Source organism: Diabrotica undecimpunctata, chromosome 5 (assembly GCF_040954645.1).
Source record: "Diabrotica undecimpunctata isolate CICGRU chromosome 5, icDiaUnde3, whole genome shotgun sequence".
In the NCBI taxonomy this organism is placed as follows: Eukaryota; Metazoa; Arthropoda; class Insecta; order Coleoptera; family Chrysomelidae; genus Diabrotica; species Diabrotica undecimpunctata.
In genome coordinates this window covers 30,074,389-30,099,251 of record NC_092807.1, presented here as the reverse complement: position 1 = coordinate 30,099,251, position 24,863 = coordinate 30,074,389, and the positions used below count along the sequence as shown (strand labels likewise).

Below are 24,863 nucleotides of genomic sequence, written 5' to 3'. Positions count from 1 at the left end.
TAACTCTAATATTTTAAAGGTTATCCACGGTTTTTTTTATGTTTGCATATGTAGGTATATTTGTTTGAGAATCATATTTAGTAATAATTTCTTCTCCTGTAGTCAGCCACATCATTCCATACATGGTATTAACACAAATGGATTCATATCGGTTTTAACGATACTGTGACGGTTTTATGATTGGTCTTCATAAGTAGATAGGTGAGTAAATGAAATAAACAACAAATAGATTAGCCTTAAGTTATTTAATTCTATGCAGCAATAATCTAAATCTAAACAGCGAATAAATATATATCCTAGTCTATTTACTCAAATATAATTTGACGGAAATACATTAGGAACAATATTAACAAAAAACATTTATTCATTATCGAAAAGCTTTAAGCTGCCCCCTTGCTTACACACCAAAGTTGGCCATTACAATTTTTATCTAATAACATTCATCAATATTAGAAGATAAAAACAAAATCCCAACCCAATAATCTAATTGTATTTAACAAATACATCCCAACTTTAGAAAATATAAAGTTACAAAAGTATTTTAAAAAGAAATATTTCATTAACTATTCCCAAAATTAATTGTAAAAGAGATCTATATTAAAATCTTTTAGAATTATGACAAATATTCTGCCGTTTACCTAATTAATAACTCTAAAAATGCTATAGATCGTTTTTCCTTATCAATAATAGTTAAAAATAAAGATATATGACCGGATTTACAAACAACTGTTAATTCGGCACTTAACTAATAGACCTTAACTTTAACCATTACTTATAGCAGTTCCTCGGCTACATAGCTGTTATTAGTTAACGGTTTATTAGTTAAATACAGTTAACTGACTTCGTAAAACCGACCATTGTAGTACTTTTCAAATTCTTGTACTTATATTCTATTAGCTGGGTCCCTGTACGGCTTTTGATGCATTCAAAATTTCAAGTACACTTACTTTTCGCTGAAAATTGCGTTATATTATGATTTAAGAATAAAATTATTGTTTTTATTTGAATTTTCAAGGTTCCAAAACCATAAAATTGATGAGCAAAAACAATTCATGGTTCGTACAAAGGCCCATCGATTTTACTTTTAGTATAATTAAACTACAGTTAATATTAGAAAATTTGTCATAAATATCTTGGAAGTTTTTAAAAAAAAATTAATTTTAAAAATTGGTCTCGAAAATAAATGGATTTAGCGACTGTTAAATCGCTTTACAGATCATAATCCAAACTTGTACCGTTATTCCATAGCAACGACGTCAACGTAATCTAAAATCGAATTTCCAATAGCTATTGGGAAATCAGGAAGTTCGTATTTGGAAGAGGAATCATTTTTATTTTTCAAATTGTTTGGTATGGTTAGCATCTCGAAGTGCCTGTCGGTCAGTTCAAACATATCTTCCATCAGAACCCTAAAAAAAGTGTATTGTTAAATAAAAATATTAAATTACAATAAGCGATCAATCATATGAAGGCACCTTAGGCGATACCTTCTAGTTTTTAGAGAAAATGACAAATAAATTTTTAGACATTGTAAAATTGCTAGTATTGTTAATGTACGAAGGCGGTCCGATATATTTAGCCTACAAAAGAAAAACGAAAATTTTTGGAAAAGTGGCGATTTATTTCTCAACATAGTCTACTCGTAGCAAGATACACTTGACACAGCGATGATCCAACTTTTTTAACCCGCTTGAAAAATACTTTATCGCGAGGTCTGCAAAGTAGGCATCCGTGGCGGCGACTCAAATTTTTGCCTGGCGAGTGACTTTAGAGTATAGAAACTACAATAAGTCGCACGGGGCCAAATCTAAAGAAAGCGGTGGCTGAGGCAGGAGTTCGTATCTCAATTCTACCAATTTGCCAGCGGCGATGGCGGAGGTATGACCCGGTACGTTATCATGGTGGAAGAGCACTTTCTTCTTCGACAAATGGGGTCGACAAAAACACTTCTCGAGGTAGTCGATGTAAATCACACCTTCTAAATCTCAGAAACTGTTCAGAGACTGTTCCAATGAACAGTCTCAGTCTTCTTCGGATCATGTTCGCCGAGTAAGTCCACTGTTTCGACTATTTCTTGGTCTCTGATGTGTACCAGTCGATCCATATTCCGTAGACGGTCATAAAGCAGAAACTCTTTCGAATTTTTACAGCTCTCGGGCGACCGATCGATTATTGGGAACAGCCAATATAGCACTCTTCTGCGCTTTCCATGGAGCAGTACAGTATCGTCCATCATTTTGAGCTTTCGTCATCCTCCTCCGTTCTTTTTGATGAACGTGACGAACCAGTGCCGATTAGTCAGAATGGGCTCGTTAGGTTTACAAAAAGGTTTAGCATAGATAATCTGGAAGCAACTGGAATATAGGGGCATGATCTCGAGTTTGTCATATAAGACCATGGTTTCCTATACGTCGATCAATCAGGAGACGATCTTTGTGATCTCGGTGTGGGGATAGCTTTGGCACATGACAGATTCTTTAACATAATCATCAATATCTGCTTAGATAGATAGTCAAATAGAGTTAAGGGCCATGATAGTACCTAGAGCTGGCTCCAAGCTAGTTCTGGTCTGCAATAGAGCAAATGCGCTGATTATATTACTAGACAGGGTTTCTCCAGTCTACCTCTGGGTCACTAACGAATCATTGGAATAATACTGGGCAAGATACCAGTCCAACTACTTCTAATCGTAGGAGATGTTTCCTGACGATCGGCATCATCAATTTCTACTGTATATATTATATACTCTATTGTATCAATAGTCATTATTTCGACGCCAAATGAAAAACATTTTGAAGTTAATTACGAAAAATTTGTTTTTTTTTTTGGTCTAAACATATGGTTTATGAAAATTATAATAGATTTAGGGATTACTGTAAAGACATGATAGTTCATAGAAAAAAGGAGTGAAATTATAATACGTCTGCTATAATTATACTACGGTTGCTAACACTGTATAATAGATACTTAGATATAGCGGGCCGTAAGTTTTAACTCTCGATAATTAAACAAACTACTTTACCTGATGCTCTCGTCCATCACTATATGGACTTTAGGAATTGGAAAACCATTAAAAGGACTGGCAACGGGAAGGGTGTACGCTCCCATGTCTTCAAACACCAACCAATCACCAATTTTCATTTCTGGCAACATTGCATGTTCAATTACTTGGTCGAGTCCATCGCAGGTCGGTCCCCATACGCTGCTATCGTAGTATTTTGCGCCTACGCGTTCTTCCAGCGGCTGTGGTACTACAACCTGTAAAAATATTGATATGATATTAAATATGCAACTAGTATGAAGTAGGTAAACCAAGAAGCAACGTTACGAAATTGCGAATTCATTACAAAGTTTTATCATTAGTAATCAAACAGTAACCAGTAGTAATGAAGAGCGACAACAACGATATATCAATCATTCTTGGTTTATAATATGAACGGTAAATATTAGGATGGTAGTGTGACTGAAAATATGGACTGCAACAATATAACAAATTGTTTCAGATGTCAAAAGTATAAAAAATATATAAAAGTCTCAGGTAAATACAATGAAAAATAATATTAAAAGAAAAAGTAGAAGATAAATGCTCAATTGCTCTGGAAGAAAAATTACACTTAAATAAGAAATTTTTCAGTAATATTTTACCTGATGATCGTACAAGATGCAATTGAAACTGCCGTAAACTCCATCGTTGATGTAGTACATGCGGTGCATATTATTTCCACCTTCATCGTTGATTTGGTTGACGTTTCTAATTGAATGGATATTGCACACCAAGGTGTAGGCAGAGCTTACATAGAAACGACCAGGTTCGGCTATTACGTGAATTGATGGATCGGGGAAGTAATTATCCAGTGCGAGATTGACAATTTCAGCGATCTGAAAATAAAAATAAATTAAATTCAATTAAAAATGGTGGTGATTTTTTTGGAATCTCTAAACTACATTCGAAAACTTAGACTATTGTGTGTAGTTCGAGAGCACACATAAAACAGTTGTTTCGGAGAAAAATGTTTCACAGGTTAGATAAATTTGTTTTCCGCTTAAACCATTTCTCGGTTCGGGGTTTGGGTTGAAAGCCAAAAGAACAGTCACTTAGAGAGAGGACTTATCTCAGTGATGGTCTTATCTTTTCTTTATTTTAATTTATCTTTTCATTATTTTATTGCCTTTTATATTGCCTAAGTATATGCCTTTTTTGTTATTTCCTCAATGTTTATTTATGCTTCTCCACTACTTGTAAACTCCTCCAATTATACTGCTGCAAATATTTATTTTATTTATTGATTTGATTCTAATTTTTCGGAATTCGTATCTTTTTAGTCTAAAAATGTTGCGTTTGTCTTAATTTACCTCAATTTTGGCATTTGCTTCACCATCTTCAATCATTTTATTATTTTTTCCATTATTTTTATGATTTTTCATTTATTTACTTAACACTCAAACTTGCCATTTAAATAAGTTGCATTTAAAATTAAATAAATTTGACAAACCTTATCGATGGAAGTTCCTTTTCCACCAGGATATCCTCCTCCGATGTCAAGTAAAGAAAAGTTATAGCCCAAGGTTTCGGCAAAATCAAAGATGTCCCTTGCGGCTGAAATAGCCCTACGGAAAACTGGCGGTTCACGGCATCCGGAGCCTACATGGAAACTCACACCAACGACGTCCAAGTCAAGGGATCTAGCGATTCGAAGAAGTTCTGGAGCCTCAGTGATTGGATCACAACCGAATTTGTTTCCCAGTTGGCATTGGACATCAGTGGCATCGCAACGAATGCGAATTACTAACCTAAAAAATAAGGAAAAATAAAAACATCAGAAAAACATAAAACTCAGTAAATTTGGTAATTCCGTTCTTTCTGCTCAATATTTATTGTTTTTTGAAAAACATTTCGTTTTTCGATTGGTTTGATTTTGTTTGTACGATCGTCTTCGTAAATGTTTAGTAAATAAAAATCGACGATCCATAAAACATTTAGAAGAAATTGCACTCAGAAAAGTAAGCGTACAATTAGTAGATTCAAATAAAGTTGTGAAGGTAAAAAAATCCCCAAAACTTCACATATAATTTTCAACTACCACAGCTGAGCTTTGCTGGAGTATAGCGGAAGTGGAATAATGATGGAAACTGATAGGAAAAGAGTATGCCGACATAATAGTGAATAAGTTTATTTTACTTCGACTATTCCGTTAGGAGGAGGTACCTAATTTTAAAGAATTAACAATATCTACTTCTAATTGACCTCCAGATTTCTCGGACTTAAATCCAATTCACCATGTTCAATTCCAGTTGTGCCGAAATACCCCAAAATTTAAATATGGAAGAATTGGCACCAAGTAATGATTGATAAGGTCATTAAAAATATGATAATAGAGATATACAAGACTCAATAGGGACATGTATATTATTGAAAACATTCTTTTAATTTTGTTTTGACTCATTTTAATTTAAACAATTCAAAACATATTCATTGTTTACAAAATAAAACAAGTTCTATCTTATTTTAATTAGCTTTATAATGCAGCATAATGCTAATCAAAACATACTGGAATTAACATTTACATGTCCTAAATGATTAATCAAATAAATATGTGAATTATTTATTTCAATTTCATTACTTTAAAATCTATCCAAACCTCTGATTTTCTTTTCTTAGAGCTAAACTATGGAGTATTTAAAAAAATGTTTATAACGAACCGGTGTATATCAAAGACGTCTATTTGTTTTAAATTATTTTCGATTATACAGGGTCTGTCAGAACGATAGAATAAACCTTCATATTAAACCATTTTTGAATAATTTTTAAAAAACATGAAGAGTTTGTATAAGGTTTTATAGATATAAAGTTAATCACTTTCGAAATATTTACACTTGTATTGAGAAAAATACTAATGTTTAAAGATTAGTAACATTTTTACATAATTTAATATCTTTGACATCTAGCCATACAATAAGTGTGATCACTATTTTCAAATCCAAGACGTTCTAATTTTTTTAATGGAACAACAGCAGTATATATATGAGTATTGTATTTGGAGAAAATTATACAATTTTTCTTTTGGTACGGGGTTGTACATACATAGCATGTTTCTTTATGTAGATATTTAGAGAATCCTTTCCTTTCCCCCTCGTATCTTTTGAACGGTTATTGTTGTATTAGTGACATTAGGAGGGAGGTAATGAACAGACGTAGGCTTCTTAACTAGTCATAACAGGTGACGTAATAGTGACAGATGACGTTACAGCGCCACTGTGACAGATAATTTTAAAGGTGACCTTATGGCAAGTGATGCCTCGTTTGTATGTTTGTTTGTATGTTTCTGGAATCAGATCATAATTCTTATAATTTTTAGTTGTTGTAAAAAATATAATTAAATAAATTGAATTTGTTTTTACAAAAAAACGTTTTAATAAAAAATCCGCCGAAGCATAAAATCTATAGTTCCTATTTAAATATCTACAAAACGAAGCATGCTAGATGTCATACCAAAGCAAGGTTTTAATATTTTGTACAAAATACAATAATAATCTAAGGTGTTTCTTTAAAAAAAAATGTTAAAATTTTGTATTTGAAAATAGTGATCACATCGTATATTATATGGCTAGATGTCAAAGATATTAAATTATTTAAAAATAACACTACACTGGAAAAAATTTGACATTTAAATTTGTATTACCTTGGATACGTAATCCACATCCTTTTCATTATTACCACTTTTCTCAATGAAAGTGTAAATATTTCGAAAATTATTAACTTTCGACCTTAAAACCTTAACAAACTCTTCATATTTTTAAAAAATATATTGAAAAATGGTTTCAGGACGTACGATTTTGTTAATAAAAATTTGAGTACGTGCTGTGTATTGACATTTCTGTGTATTAATGTGTTTTATCGACATTTGCTCGCATAAAACCTAAAAAAAGTGCAACTTACTTGGCATCAGGAAACAGATTCTTAACTTTGTGCAATTCAGTGTCGCTGTCGAACGTCATAGTATTAACGCCAGTGGCTGCAGCATGTCTGATATGACTGGAAGGTTTGGCAGGATTAGCAAAGATGATTCTCTCAGGCTCTACGCCCATACTGAGTACTTTGTTAATCTCGCCCTTTGAAGCGCAGTCGAAGTTAGTTCCCAAGGCGTTGAGGGTTTCAAGAACTGTAAGGCTGTCGTTGCATTTGACAGCTGAAAATTAAATTTTCGCATTAGTGGGCTAGAAAATTAGATCGATGAGATAAAAGAAAATAGTATGTTAAGGTATTACTAAAGTCTACATAATTTCAACATATTTTAGATGCTATACTCGGTCATTATGAAAATACTTTTAAACAGTTTCAGAACTAGTTCGAGCAATATTTGTGATATTGCTCTTATTCACACGCGAAATTAAAGTTTTTGTGCATTTTTGGAAAAATTATTAATAATTTTCAAAAAATCGACCATTTTGTGCATTACATGCTCTACATTAAGTTGCAAGTCATATGTCGCCATGTTACCAATCCAACGGTAACTTTACCATCTTAACTGTAAATTAGACATAATGTAAACTAAATTTCATTTAATAATTTTTAAAGGGTTTTTACCCACATATTTAGTGGCTACATCCATGTATTAACTAGACACTGATGATGGAATACTTATTCCGAAAACGTTTTGTCAATTCAACATAGCCCAACTGGGTTTTTTATATACCTTTTTATAAAGGATTTTATTCAAAAATTTTTTAATATATATGGTATACAGTCAAATACAGGAACTTTGTTTCCTTGTGGATGTTAAAAAACAAAAATAAAAATCGACCTGTCAGAACTCTGAAAATAATTGTCTTGAAATAATAAACCGTTTCCACACTTTATGAATGCACTGTATATTGTTCATAAGTAAAAAAATGACTAATATTTTGAATATTTTGTTTATTACGTAGTGTTATCAGAAGTTACCAAATTTATCAAAAGCAGTTGCTAGATACCTATAATAGTAGAATATAGAATGGTAAAACCTCGGAGAAAGTAAACAAAATAAAGTACCTGGGTTGAGGATAAACAACCTACTGGATCTGGAATTTCCAGAATAAATGCAAAATTGAGCAAGCAAGGTGACGCATTCATGCAAATGAAAGGACTAAATATGCGACCCACACATCAACTTACAACCATGAACATGAAACCATGAACAAGCTCGTGGCATTTTAGATGTGGACTTACAGGAGAATAATGAAAATGCCCTGGACTGACCATATAACAAATAGACAGGTTATTGATCGTATTCCACAACATAGAAGTCTGCAAAATTTCATACCTTGGACATCTATTAAGGAATCAAAAATATTTCCTCAACCAACCCGCAATAACAGGCAAAATTGAGCGAAAACGGGTAGTCGGGAGGAAAAAAACTGTCTTGGATCCGAAATATATGACACTGGACGGATTTTAATTATGAAGAACCAAAAAAAAAACAGGATAGAATAGAGAAATATTTGCCGAAGTAATCGCCAACATTCATTAATTGAATAGGACACCATAAGAAGAAGAATTAATATCATATTATTATCGAAAATAGAGATATTTGCGAGGTACTATATATTGTAATAAAAAAAATCTAAAAACATTTCTGCTCATGCATATTTTTTAAATGTCATTAAATGTAATGTACATATATTATAAATTATATAAAAAAAAATGAAATTGTGGGCAAAACACCCTAATATTTTACCCTAAGACGGCAGTCTCTTCGCAACCAGGAAAACCGTAAATCAAAAACGTTTAAAATCGCTCGATCCAATATTAGTCATAACGTATGGACGGACAATGGAAGAAAATCATAAAACGATAACCAAAAGTGTTTACCGTAGTGCGGCGTGACTCGAGGTAGTTTTTCGCACCATTCCTGATGTTTCCTGACGATATCTCCGACATTCAAGACGTAAAAGGCATCTTCCTGATTGTTGTTGCTTACGATTTCCCGGATCACCGTCCATACGTTTGATTGGTCATCCAAAACGTGGATGCGTTCTTCAACACTTGGAATTTTCATTTTGTTTTTGGTTGATTAAAGATGTCTTTGTTAAATACAGTTGAATATTTTCGATGAAATAAGCAAGCTGAAACAAAGAAACGAATGTGATTAGTATAGGTATATTCTTTTCCTCTCAATCGTTAGTTTTAAGATTGTCAAATAAAAATTATGTTGATATGATAAAAATAATCCGAAACATTACTAGACAAAACAAGCTCTTTATTATACGATAAGAGAATGAGATATATTAATAATCTTGAACCGCTTGCATTTCTAGTATAATCAATTTGTAATATTCGGTATTTTGCTTGTTTATAGCAGATTTCATTATTATGTACCCATCCTTAATTTCCTTTTACTTTTGTGATCCAAATTGAAATCATTTATCTCATACAATAAAGACCACATCTTTATCTGTTTTACGTGTCATCCTCTTGTTTCATTTTGTACCGCGCAAATTATAAACTTAGGTATTGTATCCTGTAGTATAAAATATCCAAGCATTTGAAACTTACTCTATGACTGTAGTTCTATTTTTTATAACCAAAACTGAACAGGTGTTTTCACCCTAGGAGGAATGGTTCTAGACGTTTCGGTTAAATAAGATTCGTCATTATCGACACTTTTTTAGTTGTTGCGTTGAACTAATTTTTTGTCGCTAAGATTTCTGTGTCTATTTAATTTCTCGATCACAAAGAAAAGGAGAGTAGGGTACAGGGTTGGACTTACGAATCCTCTTGTATCCCGGGAGCAGTTGTTTTTGTGACTTGTTTTGCTAAATAATGCTTATTTATTGTATTTTTAGCTATGTAAAGCTGTAGATGGAAAATTGAACAGAAAATAATGCTGTTTTCTTAAGTTTGGGAGTTATTTTGCACAACAAAAGGATTTCATAGACTTTAACACGAATCATCCACAATTTTTTAAATTTGTATTTATACTAGTTTTACGTTTTTACAATCGATTAGTAGGTGGCATTACTAAGTGTTGGCTTCACTGTATTCGTGAACATTCACATTTGTTATTGCGACGCTGGTGGCAACAATGAAATTGACCACCCAAGTTGTTTATAGTAAACGTTTAACAGGTTAAGTGCTTGGCGTTTTTTCCAATAAACTCGAAATAATGTGTCTTCTTCTTAACGTGCTCCATCCCTAAGGACATTGGCGATCATCATGGCCCATTTGTCTCTATCTGCAGCAGTTCTGGAAAGTTCTATTGACGTTTTCCCACTCCATTGTCTCAGATACTTGAGCCAGGACGTGCGTCTTCTCCGCGGTCCTCTTTTGCCTTCCACCATTCTTTGTATGACCAGCCGCATCAATTCGTATTTCTCGTTTCTTAGTATGTGACCAAAGTATATATTTTATGTATAATAATGTGTATGTCTACCCAAATGGGTGGACAACAAAACTCAAATTTTTGCTTGTGTCCACCCAATTCGCTGTACAACAATTATTTATTAATTAAATTAATGGAAAGATATCTGTGCTTTAAATCGAAAACGAAGACCTGATTTATTATATTACTATGTTATGTTTGGACATAATGCATAGGTAAAAAGAAAATGTAATAACAGACATCTGCTTTACCAAAAAAAAAACGTTAATAGCAATAGAAAAATAGGAATGAAAGTAGGAGACAGTAGAGATCAAGAGCCATTTCAAAAAAGAGTTTATAGCCAGTGATTCTGACCAATATTATACATCAGAAAGTGACGAAAACGTTGAAGAGAGAAGTGATAATTACCGAAGTGACACTGATTTATATAAAAGTGAGGATGTTATTGCTAATGCCAGCAATGTCCTACAGACCTATCAGTCTACTTTCAGTGACGTCAAAGGTTTTTGAAAAACTACTACTAGACAGATTACAGCCAATCCTCGTACAACAGCAGCTAATACCCAACCACCAGTTTGGATTTAGACAACAGCATGCTACCATTGAGCAAATTCACCGAATCTGCAATTCCATAAACAAAGCCTTAGAAGAGAAGAAATACTGCTCTGCAGCCTTTTTGGATATCTCGCAGGCTTTTGATAAAGTCTGGCACACTGGCCTGCTATACAAAATAAGACAAGTCCTTCCTCTCAACTACTTTCTAATCCTCAAGTAATATCTTTCCGACCGGCATTTCCTTGTAAAAGTAAAGGATCAGTGCACTAAATTATATCCAATTAAAGCTGGAGTACCCCAGGGTAGTGTCCTTGGAACTGTTCTCTACCTACTTTACACAGCAGATCTTCCTACAAGTCAAAACATCGTCACAGCCACATACGCAGACGACACAGCAATCCTTGCGTTTCACTCAAACCCGTATATCGCTTCACAACTGCTCCAGACCAATCTCGATAAAATAAAGATTTGGTTACAAACATGGCGAACAGAACAAAAACAAGTCAGTACATATAACGTTCACTAATCGAAAAGGTACATGCCCAACCGTCTCATTAAATAACCAAATACTACAACAAAAGGATGATGTAAAATACTTAGGTATGCACCTGTATAAATAAAATAATCGAAAGATGGGCTGAATACTTTGAAAGTCTTCTAAATGTCCAGGTAGACGCGGATGGAAATAAAGCAAATTGTGAGTACCAAACGGCCGAGATAGAAGTACCCCCGCCAAGCCTGGAAGAAATTATCACGGCGATAGAAACCCTAAAAAATGACAAATCCCCGGGACTAGACAATATTGATGCAGAACTGATTAAAAAAGGAGGGCATGAACTTAGAACTAAAATACACCAATTAATGAAAGAAGCCTGGGAACAAGAAATAATGCCAAAAGAATGGAGTGGCTGTATTATCGTGCCAATACATAAAAAAGGCAGAAAGGATACAGGTGGCAACTACAGGGGAATCTCACTAATCGGTACTACATATAAGATATTAGCTTCAGTTGCACTAAAACGATTACTGCCATATACAGAGGAAATTATTGGCGATTACCAATGCGGCTTTAGGCCTAGAAGATCAACAATCGACCAAATATTTACTATCAGACAAATGCTAGAAAAGTATTGGGAATATAATAAAGAAGTACACCAGATCTTCATAGATTTCAAACAAGCATATGATTCCATAGATCGCTTAAAACTGTGGAGTGCAATGATGGAGTTAGGCGTACCAAAGAAGCTGACCATGATTGCGCGAATGTGTGTCAACAATTCCTTTGCACAAATTAGAATAGGAGGCAAAACTTCAAAGGCTTTCGGCATAAGCACCGGACTCAGACAGGGAGACCCGCTGTCCCCATTACTATTTAACCTAGCATTGGAATATGCAATGCGAAAAATCTATACCAGAGTCAAACCAGACATAACTGCCAGAGGAGCAAAGATTATTCTCGCATTTGCAGATGATGTAGATGCAGTAGCACAGACAACACTGGAAGTTAAGGATATAGTATCGAACTTTGAAGAAGCAACACTAAGCGTAGGCCTGAAAATAAACGAATACATGGTCGTATCAAAAAAGAAACGACAGCGAATAAGACAAAACATTACCATAAACGATAATAATTTTGAGGTGGTCAAAGAATTCAAATAGCTAGGAGCAACAATTACCAGTGAAAACACAGGAGAACGGGAGGTTGAAATACGAATACTGGCGGGGAATAAATCATTATTTGCCATTCAACATCTAATGAGGTCAAAGCTTCTCTCAAGGCGTGCCAAAATCCAAATGTACAAAACCATAATACGACCAGCAGTGACATATGGAAGTGAAACATGGACATTGAGAAAGAAAGAAATCAATAAGCTATTAGTATGGGAACGCAAAATCCTGCGAATTATATATGGTCCTTGCAGGGACAGCGTGACAAATGAATGGAGGAGCAGATACAACAATGAAATAGAGACTCTCTTCGGGAAAGGAAACATTGTAAGATACATAAAAGCCAATAGATTAAGATGGGCAGGCCACGTGGTACGGAGTGATGACGACAGACTGATTATCAATGTGTTTTGGGAAAGACCAGATGGTAGAAGATCGACAGGAAGGCCTAGAAAAAGGTGGAAAGATGCAGTCAGGGAAGACCTGGAGAAGATGGAAGTAAGACCATGGGAAATAATAGCACAGGATCGGAATCAATGGAAGGCAAAAGTAAACGCGGCAAAAACTCACGAAGAGTTGTAAAAGCCAATGATGATGATGATGCACCTGGACCGCAGATTAACGTGGAAGAAACACATATTCACGAAAAGACAACAGTTGGGTCTGAAACTTAGTAAAATGTACTGGCTTATAGGAAAAAGATCACAACTGAATTTTCTCAATAAAATCCTAGTATACTATAATCCTATAAGTCAGTGATATGGAGCTATGGGATCCAACTGTAAGGATCTGCGTCAAGATCCAATATCGACATACTGGAGAGATTCCAATCGATGACCTTCCGCATTATCACAAATGCAGTGGTACACGCCCAATGAATTCATAAATCGCGATCTTCAGATGAAAACTGTCAAAGAAATTGCCAGTTACTCCCAAAAATATGACAAACGACTGCAAAACCACCCCAACAGGCTAACGAAGAACCTTATAAGGCTCAAGGCAAACAGAAGGCTAAAGCGTCTTACTCCAAGCGATCTACCAACAAGATTTTAAACTTTAAAATTTTTGATTTATTATAAACATTATATTAGAGTCACAAATAAATAATAAAATAGTACTTCAACTAGGTATTTCAGTAATGCAAAAACTAGTTAAACTCTATCTTGCTACGAGAATGCACTGAAAGTGCGTGATGTCTGATTTCATCATTTTGTTCATAGATTGACGTCACCAAATGAGCGCGTCAGGTTCACGAGATTTTAAACTCAATCTTATTCCCTTACTTTTTATCAAGTATTAATACAATACATTAAACATTAATACAAATTAATAAATGCTATTTTGGTAATAAAAATCCACTTAATATTCGCTTAAAAAAATTTGTTTTTTGCTGTAAAATTTGTGTTTTCGAAATTAATCGACTTTCACATTAAGCAGACGATATCTTGTTTTGTATAATGCATTAATGGGAATTTTCATTGTGTCATACGATAAAAATAACGACCTTTAACATAATCAGCTGTTTTTTAATTAAATTGTTTAATTCATCGCGTATTTCTTACGTCCAAACTCTGAAGATAAAGACTTCACTGTCTTCCTGGAATAAACATCTGTTATCAATAATCATTATCAATGAACTAGTTTATACCATTTTTATTTTATAAGAATATCAGCGCATTATTTTCTAAATCTATTTTAAATTACCAAGAAACGAGAAGCGTCGGTCTAAACAATTTCACGAACAAACAAGTAAGCGTCATCTTATTAAATTAACAACTTCACGAAAATCCTTTATTTTTACAAACAAAAATATCGTGCGCAATTTGATTGCTACTACAATTCATTTAGTGTTAATAAACCGAACAATGTGTTTACTAAAGATTACAAATGGACAAAAAAACAAATTAATTGTATAAGAAATCATGTACATAGTTGTATAACGTTTTAAAAGTATGCTGTATACTATAGGAGCCAGGGGGTTAAGTTTTTCGTTTTTTTTTTTGGTTTTTTGTTTTGTAGATTCGATTTTTCAAGGTACCACCAGGCTAAAAACCCTCCAGATAATGTGTTAACAATTGAATTATTTAAATGATTGTATCTCCTAAACTATTAGAGATATGTAACTTTATCAAACTCTGCCTGTATTAGGTGTGGGGTGAACTGAGTAGATTTATACCAAGCCCGGATAAAAGAGGACGGGAGAGGAGTAACAACTATATAAAAAACCAGGGTTCAGCTGGCCCGACTGATAGCACCCTGTAAGGACCCCTTGTCTAGTGTTACAGATAAACCGAATGATTGCCGGTATAAGCAATCTCCCACTTACTGGCCAACGGCTTTGGGAGGATGAGTTGGTGAGTAGTAGGGCACTCTGTTTCCCTGAGACCGAGAAATCGGTCAAAATTACTTTATCTTTGTTAATAAAAAAGTTATAACTATAAAACATTAAAAAACTCACTAAAAAGTGGTGAATTAATTTTTTTTATAAGCGATTTAAACACAATTAAGCTATAAACTATGAAAATCTGGCTAATGGAAGTTATAGAACAACTCAAAACGAACATTTTAAGCTTTGGTAAATGTTTCTATGTTAATTTTTGACCAAGATATGGAACTTTTAATAACTCTTTATTTTTTTCACGAAGCAACTTTCTCTTTTAATAGTAGTACTATTTTTAAATTTATAAGACATATGTATACTATTACATTCATAGAATACTTTGTCTCATTAGGGGAGATAATCCTTTATTGATGACTGATGAATTTGACAAATCATCTTTGGGGTACCTGCCTACCTACCGACCGAGTAAGGGAATGTTGTGACACATTTGATGCCATCCGTGTTATCAGTTAGCAGTTCAGTCCATGCGTTAAAATGTCATCATCGTTTCAATTATTTGTTGTTGTTTAACTTAAAAACTCCGAGAGAAAAAATTATTGTGTTAAATGTTCATGACTCCCTTGTTCATCAAGAACCTTTAACAACGGTTAATAACGTAGTGACTAGGTGCTCCGGTGTGAGAGTTATTAGTGAAAGAACCATTTACAGATTTTTAAGTCAAAGAAAACAAGAAAACATTACTAAGTCAAAAAGACATGAAGGAAAACAACCAATGGACATTGATGAGTGTTATAGAAACGTTCCTTTTTATAGAAAGTTCATTCGTTATATTTAAACAAGGAGATTTCTACATTGGATACAATATTAAAGGCAATAAGAGATAATAATTTTCCTCACTTTGGCCGAGATAAGTTATGCAAATTACTTAGAGAAATGGGTTTTTGCTATGACAATCAAAGAAATACCTATATTGAACGATACAGAAGAGATTGTTTATTGGCGAAGGCAATATTTTAGAACTATAAAAAGTTTTAGATTAGGTGGAAGATGCATTTTTAGAAAAATCACCAATCGGTAAAAAAATATCGGACGACAGCGCAAAAGATGCAGTGGCAACATTCCATAGTGCGATTAATCCACCAATGAACAAGTAGAATTATAAAGAGGAAGAAGAACTTTCAAATAGGCTTTGCAAGATAAAGAATTTGTAGCGAAAATCAATAGTGAACTGATCTTCGGAGACGAGATCTTCGCTATGGCGTACTCTGTCGAAAGAAGACTAGTTGACTAATCGCAATGTATTTTGATATTGAACCACTCAAAGATTTCTCGAATTTTTGCGCCATTTCTGGATGAGGTATTCATAATTACCAAACAATTCTCATGATACGTATTTATGCATCATGTTGAACCTCCTTCAAACGTTTTTATGCTTTTTACGACTTCCGTGTGAAGATTTATTGTATCATAGCCAGCAACACAACCTGAATTACTTAAAATATGTTTTAAGTTAAGGAACGCATGCCCTATTTTTGAATCGTTCTAATCTTTCCATAATCAAGAAGGAAACTTAGTTGCATTGTGTTTAATTCTAATTTGCATTAATTTTACCATTTTTCCTCAACGTTTGTGCTTTGTTCCAAAGTAGTGATTTCAGCGATAAAAAAATATGTCGTGCATGGGCCCCCTTCCTGTATTTCTGCCATATTAACTTAATTAAATGTGTGGAAATTAAATAATATTGGTGAGTAGTGTCCAGTGAGGATTTCTGTGATTACATTAAATTTGAGCTTCTAAAGCTCGAAGAGCTTCAGTAGATTGGACTCATAATAACTGATTGATTGATTTTTTGCATAGCGAGCAGATGGTTTTAATAAGCTTATTGTTTGCCTTTAACCAGTAGGCTACACTCCAATATAATAAGTTCCTTTCTCAGTTTTAGACATTCTCTATTATGTGGTTTTCTAGTATGTTTAATACAAGGAGTAGTAGTATCTTCTTTAGTCACAATCTCCGTTTTCGAAATGGATTGGGAAAACGAGAAGCTCTTTTTGCCTTAAATGTGTTAACACAACGATGCAGAGACATGAATCTAGATGTATATGCATGTTTTATTGATTATCGAAAAGCATTTGACTGCGTTAACCATCAAAAGATGATCGAAATTCGGAGAACAACTGGAATTGACAAACAAGACTTGCTAATTATTTCAGAACTGTATTGGCACCAAACGGCAACTATTGAAATAGAGCACACAACATCCGAAGATATACGAATCCGACGAGGAGTGCTACAAGGTTGCGTCTTTAATAGAAAGGTAACTTCCATAAAATATTTGAGAGTTAATATCAACAACCAGTGTAGCCCAAAAAAAGAAATCCTATCAAGAATCGAAAAAACGAGGAAAACACTCATGAACATGAGAACATTATTTACAAGATCAGACCTTAGTCTAGAGCTCAGAATTCGAATGATAAGATGTTACGTTTTCTCTGTTTTGCTGTATGGCTGTGAAAGTTGGATAATGGACTCCGAAACAGAAAAAATAGATGCCTTCGAAATGTACATATACAGACGCAGGCTGAGAATTCCATGGACACAAAAAATTACCAATGGTGAGGTACTTCGGGCGCATGAGTAAGCATAAAGAATTACTCAGCATATTCAAAGAGAGAGAAATACAATACTTGGGTCACTTGTTGTGAAGTGAAAGATATGAATTACTCCAACTCATATTGGAAGGTAAAGTGCAGGGCAAAATATCAGTTGGAAGACGCCAGAACTCGTGGCTGAAAGACCTGAGAAGATGGTTTGACCGCTCACCACAGAAATCTTTCGTGCAGCAGTTTCCAAAGCTATAATTGCTATTTGGATCGCCAACCTTCGAAAAGAGACGGCGTAATAAGAAAAAGCAATTCCGCTCTGTCCTACTGACCATAAAAAAATTACTTTGTGGTGCTTCGTCAGTTGCTAAATGGACTGTTTGCAATTCCAATCTATTATTGACTCAAAGTCGTAGACTTCAGAGCCTTCAGTGCAGCTTTTCTGCTACTGGTTTTCACAAACCAGTATCCAAAGGACAGAGGCTAAGTATTATTGTCCACGTCGCCGGCGAAATGAGCCGGGAGATCATCACAGCGGAATGAACTAAAATAATAATTATAAAAAATGGATTCATGAAAAACTTATTTCTAGCATACCAGCCCGTAGTGTATTAGTTATAGACAATGCACCATATCACAATGTCCAAGTTAAAAAATGTCCCACTATGGGGTGTAGAAAAGACGAAAATAATTGGTTAAAACAGCTAAACATTCCGTTTTCAGAAGAAATAATCAAGGCAGAATTATACAGTCTAATAAAAATTCACAAACCCAAATATAAATCGTGTGAGATAGATCAGATATGAATGACGCAGGTCACTCTGTCTTAAGACTTAAATTTAATTGAATTAGTGTGACTTTAAATTTCAACATACTCAAAAATATTGTGAGTTGTTCTCCAAATTTTCTCAAGGAGTGGAAAAATATTGCGAACACATTATTTCTTTCGAGCGTTATTTTATGGAAAAGGAACCAGCTCTAGATTTAATTGTACATTATTTTATATTACATTTACAAGAAAAAGTCTCAAGGTATTTTTGACAAGCAGTACTAATTTATAAGTATGCTATAATACAGATATTTCACTAATATCTACTAAAAACTGAAGTATATAAGGAGAAAAATAATTAAACGCAAGATACTTACGAGGCAGCCTGTGCTCAGATTCACACAGGTTTATTAAGGTAAGTGTGACTTAGTATCTCCTAGATTTTTGTCAGCACTGCCAAGGCGGTTCGCCGTTTAGGAAAATTTTCCAGTTGTAGGGTAAAAGAAGGCTGCTAGTATCTGGGCTAGCTTCGTCCAAATTACGACCCTGAAAATAATATAAAAAAATTAATTCAGTTAAAAAAATACCAAAAATGTTTATTGATAAAAATCCAATTGGTAATTTGCTTGCATTTTAGTATTGAAATTTTACAAAAAAAAAAACAATATAGTACAAGTTGGGCATATTTTAGATTTTTTTAGGTAATACCTATATCTTTATACTGTTATTTTATGTGATTATGTGCTATTTTCTTTTATATGTTTAGCTATCTTTTATCTGTACTATCTTGCTTTATTGCATTCGTTTCTCGAATCTCCCTCAGTTCCTTTTCGTCGTATAATTCTCTTCTTTACCTACTGTTGATTTAACAATATATCTTTCAATGATTTTTGGGTATACTGTACAGGATCTAATTTAATTTTAGATGGTATTCCAAATCCCAAATTAAACAATGTTTTCCAGTGAAACTTTCAAATGCTTTTAATTTCACTGTTCTTTTTAGGATGAACGAGATTATGATATGCGATATCAACTTATTTTAATTATTAAAATTATTAGATACTCAAATATTAACTGATAACATAATATGTATTACATAAAAATATCTGTTCCGTATGATCATAACAATGTTAATTACCGACAAGTATCTATTTACGTAGATTATTTTATGAACGATTTTTAACAAAGCAAAACAAACACAAGATAAATTAAACAACGAATTGCAGCATTGCGGACCATACGTAGGTAGAATAAGAGTTTGACGTATCAAGATAGTTACGGATAGACACTAAACATAATTATTACAATAGAGGTGGAAATTGATAGGAGTGACTAGCAATCTAGCCGCTCTACTAATTCCAAGCAAGAGCTTGTTCCTCAGGACAGCAAAACGGCTCTCCAGCAAAGTTTATGTCCAACAATTAAAATATTTTGGACATGTTATGAGAACTGACACAGAAAACATGGAAAGACTTATTATCCAAGAAAAGATAGAAAGATAAAGATTGACCAACAGAAACATGCTTATTCATGAGTTAAAAGAAATAACAAGACAGATACATATATATACATATATATATATATATATATATATATATATATATATATATATATATATATATATATATATTTATATATATATATATATATCGAGAAAAGGAGTACGACCGTCAATCCAATATAAATTAAGGATCACTCAGAAGAGTGGTGGGTTTTTTTCGGTCAAAAAGTGGAGAAAAAAGACAAAGTTGATGGCTACTTCATCTATTTATTGAAGACGTTTCGCTTTCTTAATCAGAAAGCATCATCAGTTCATATAAAAAGAACAATATGAAAAAACATATATATATATATATATATATATATATATATATATATATATATAAACTAATTGCGGTCATTAATAGCGCAGGATAAGTGAGACCCTTTTTTATTATCCAGCAAATTTATATATTAATATATATATATATATATATATATATATATATATATATATATATATATATATATATATATATATATATAGTACAATCAGAAACGTATTATTGAAGGTAGAGTTCATTTTGTACAGCAGAAATTTGAATCTAGAATTATGAATAAAATTCTTTCCCAAACTGTTCTGTCCCAATTCTACTATTTGGATTATAACTTGCCCGAATTTAAAGAATCTATTTCTAAATATGATCATACTGATGAAGATAATGCCGAATGCAAAATCTTAAGAAGCCTCTCTAAAACATTATTGAAATTCCTGTTCAAATTAAAAATAAAGGGAATAGTTACTGTCGAATCTACTTTATGCATTAAATCAAATAAATATGTCAAAAAATAACATTTATTAAAATAATAATGTGATTACCTGAAGTCCGTGGGTAAATGGGACTTTGTTTATAACATATGAACACATGAAAATTTTTTTGGATAAATTTGTGAACTACCAGCGGGTCATCTAGCCACCGGTATTAAAAAAGAACACTAAAAACTTTGGAAAACTCAAACAAAACGCGCGAGCCAACCGATGGGAAGTATTTAAGACTTTAGTCAGTGTGGTTCGGAAAGATATATCAGCTATCCCCTCCAAATGTACGATGCTTCGGCGTATAAGCATGTGTTGTAGAAGGAGTGTTTAACAATTTGATTATTCAATCAATTAATCTCATATTTTGAAATATGTGCATGATGAAACAGCTATCAATTTAATGATATTCAAGGAAAAAAATTTCAGTACTTGATAAAAAAAAATACGTGCTGTAAAGTGGGGAGACCAGACACTCAAAAAAAAATTAAAAAAAGAATTTGGAGTGGATTGGCAAAAGATATATTTGTCAAGTATTTACTATACACTCATTAAATAATTCTAACATTGAATATATATATATATATATATATATATATATATATATATATATATATATATATATATATGAGCAAATCATCCCCATTATTATTGACTTAGTAGATGCCACGCGATCCTGCACCTGCAGAAGACTTCTAAATTATTTTTCGAAGTTGTTTTCGATTTACTATTTTCTATTATTATAAATATTTTTTTAAATTACTTAATAGTTTGTAAGACGATGAATTGCCAATTTCAATAAAAAACGCGGAAATTTACTGCGAGTATTTTAAAGAATAAGTTACATTTCCCTACATTTTGCTAGTTCAGATTTCTTTCCCTAGGTGGCGCAGTTACCCCACCGGACAAACAGTGCGATATTTACTAGCATTAACCTTTAAGATGTTGGAGGTTTCTTTTTTCTCGGCTAGCTAAAATTTCTTCCGTGTACGTGTTAGTTGACGCTTTGAGATCTCAGGATCTTCTAAAATGATTAAGAAAAATTGGTTGAATTGTGTGGTTACAGCTGGCTATTTCTCAGAGCGCAACCAACAAAAATATGATTTAGATCACCAATTTCTCCTCAATCACACCGTAGTGCTTTTATTTAGGTGCTTGAAGTCCCTTTCCTGGGCTGTGAAATAACGTCGACGTGGTAGATTGGCCGATTAATTGGTCTGTGTCTCTAAAAATGTAAGGGTAGTACGACCGATGAAACCAATAACAGTCCAACTAGCTTCCAGTGCTGGTGACCCGGGCTCGGCCGCCGTGCACTGAATAGCTGCGCATTCCTTAAAAAAAAAACCCACCTCATTGTACCAATATCTGCCGAAAATTTGAAGGCCCACTCTGTTACCGCTCAAGTCTGTGACACAAGTCACAGTCACCAAGTGGTCAACGACCTGGGTATCCAAAGACTCGTCAGTCCCTAATTCCGAATACAATCAGAAAAAAATATTTTCCTTATACCCTTCCTAACATTCCTACCGTATCCCTATCACTTAAAGCTCAATACCTGAGAAGTAAACCTCCTGCAAGAGCAAAAATCGGGTGGAGACAACTACCTTATAATAAACAACAGCGTATACCGAAGACGGCTATGTACTGTAAGGAATACCGCCTCCCCCAACCTCAACGTGTTAACACCATCGAGTTCAAGGGGTGCATAGCCCAAGGTTAATATAGCGATCTTTAAGGGGAATGGCGAAACCGATGGGAAAACAGTCGTACTTTTACGCTAAGGCTGCATTATGCAGACAGTTTTGAAAAACATTCAGTTATCCAGTTTTACACAGAAATTTCGTGCCACCTTTTGCATTAAATAAAGTCTGAAGTAAAAAAAAAATTAAAATAGACTAATGCCGATATCGAGAGAAAAGCTGGTGCAATGGTATGTACGAATCCGTAATTATTAACATTATAGCTCTATCACATTATCGCTATTTTTTATTTTTATTTTTTATCAATGTTATGAATTAGATACGTAATAGTATTACATATTTGAAGTCACAAACAAAATTCACTTTATGCAATGGAATGTTGAATACATTTTATTGATTAAAACGATAACGGATGTATTCAGATAATATTGTTCATAGTTATAAACTATGACACATATCATACGCTAAACTTTATTTTATTTAAAAATGATAACTAATAAGATTTCAAATTTCCAATAAAATTTCTTTGACATGATCAACGCAGAGATTCAAAGGAAGAAGACATAAGTTGTCAAAAGGTTTAATACATTGTAGTCATACGTTTTCTTTACGTTCCAGGCAAATGATAATCTGGCCGGTCAAACAAAAATTTTTTTTTTATTTGTATCAAACCGAGAAGCTTTTAACTTTTCAATACTTTCAGAATGAGTTCTATCTATGACTCGTTATACGTTCAAATGCCAACATCGCCACCATCATTATTATTACTACAATTGCTATTTGCTTTATCTATTCAGTATATTAGCTTTATTTCTTATCCGAGATCAACAACGGGCACCCTTTTTGAAATAAGTAATTTTCATCTCTTGTTTACCAATAATATCCATAAACTAACCCTACATCTGTCAGACGAGACTTTTTTAGCCGTCTATTATAAACTGCAGCCAACTGGTTTATTGTACATATTCCATTTATTCATGAAACTCATTCCAGAATTCTGGGACTTTGTTCCAGCTTGTACAGATCCAGTGGATTGGTGCCATATGCTTTTGGGGTCACTTGGTAATCCCCAAAAAATAGTTGCTGCTTGTCATGCACGGTATGGTTGACTGTTTCAGGTTCTTTGTTACAGTCTGCAGCTTAAGTATCCGTGATGAAACCTCATTATACATGACTTTTGATTGACTGGCGAATGTTACTGAGAGTTACGTTGCGTTCGAATCCAAGCTTTTTTTCCGGTCCTCTGGAACGAAGTACGAGTATTTTGTAGCTGATCCTCTTCTGACAAGTTCATCAGCTCTTTCTTTCTTTCTCTTATCTTTCATGTATTCTTCTATGACCTAGCACCCATACCAGTATGACACTGATGTGTCACCGGTCTACCGAGTTATAAATAAATACTTTATTACCTTTTTTAGAAGCAAATACAACCATCGTTTATGCGAAAACCCAGGTTTTCAAGGAAAATTTAGTTTGTCTATTTTTTTTTTAATTTTCTACATCATTAAACAGCATGTTTTCAAAAATGTTCAAAAAATAGAATGGTACCTAAAATTTAGCCTTGTGTATTTGGATACTTTCTCAAACAATAACTTAAACAATATGAAATAAACAAACAAACGTAGAAAGCTATTTTCGAAAATTAAGATGTACTTCGAATACCAAATAATTTATATCTATAGACAAATTCACGAGAGGATTTCAGTACAGTGCTTATGAGAAGCGACGTTGCCGCTTAGGCCGCTAGGCACGTTCATAGTCTGCAGATGTGATACAGGATCGCGTTGGCCCTCCTGTACGATAACATTAAATCATGTAATCCTATTAGAAGTAAATGTAACATTATTTACAACTTCAAGATTTTGCAAATTACACAAAATTTAATAAAACTATTTTCTTTGAAATCTTTTTTACTAAATTATACAGGGTGTAACAATAGAACGAAGTCTATTCGGAAAACTGCTACAAAAAAAAATTCGTAGCTCCGTAGTTGCTACAAATTTAAATTGTTAATTTATATACCGACAGGATATATACCAACTTGGATCAATTATTACTATTAACAGTCTCAACAATTATTACAAAGAAAAGTGTGTATACACCAAAGAATAAAATTACGCTAATAAAAGAATAAAAATTTATGTAGCCTAAACGCTAACTAATGAATAAAGATAAGACTTACAATAACAGTGTCTGGTCTCTACTCCATTTCGGAAAAATCGTCCTCACTGGAACTGCCGGTGTTGGCTGTGATAATCACCGGTAGGATATCTTCTTGTAGATTATCCACATTTCTTTTTCAATTCTGATGACATGCTGTATATAATTTTGCCACTGTTCAGCAGAGACATTGGCAAACGCTTCATGGATGAGTTATTGCACACGATCTTTTTTAAAGTCAGTGTTTCGGGCTGCAACGTAATTTTTAACTTGGCTCTAAACCATCTCTATTGGATTAAGCTCACAGTGATAGGGAGACAATCGTAATACTTCTACGCCGTATTTCTCGACCAAAGTTTCGATGTTATACTTGTCGTATATATCTGCATAACTGTTTGCTACATCCAATAGTT

General features: G+C 33.5%; 1 protein-coding gene across 2 annotated transcripts in view; it reads right to left on the bottom strand.

Annotated features, from left to right (window-relative positions):
• Window positions 1–230: 230 nt before the first annotated feature.
• LOC140441221 (ornithine decarboxylase 1-like) overlaps window positions 231–24,863 on the bottom strand; it is a 58,842-nt gene continuing 34,209 nt past the window's right edge. The window contains exons 1-8 of one of the 2 annotated variants that reach the window (XM_072531803.1): window positions 20,654–20,834; window positions 18,672–18,840; window positions 8,849–9,102; window positions 6,938–7,187; window positions 4,494–4,791; window positions 3,646–3,879; window positions 3,023–3,258; window positions 231–1,409 (exon numbers count right to left, since the gene is read on the bottom strand). In XM_072531803.1, coding sequence (XP_072387904.1) covers window positions 1,238–1,409; window positions 3,023–3,258; window positions 3,646–3,879; window positions 4,494–4,791; window positions 6,938–7,187; window positions 8,849–9,035 — 1,377 coding nt within the window. In that variant the 5' untranslated portion in view covers window positions 9,036–9,102; window positions 18,672–18,840; window positions 20,654–20,834 and the 3' untranslated portion in view covers window positions 231–1,237. Of the gene's footprint in view, window positions 1,410–3,022; window positions 3,259–3,645; window positions 3,880–4,493; window positions 4,792–6,937; window positions 7,188–8,848; window positions 9,103–18,671; window positions 18,841–20,653; window positions 20,835–24,863 lie in introns of those variants that run through there. The other variant, XM_072531804.1, reaches the window with a different exon arrangement.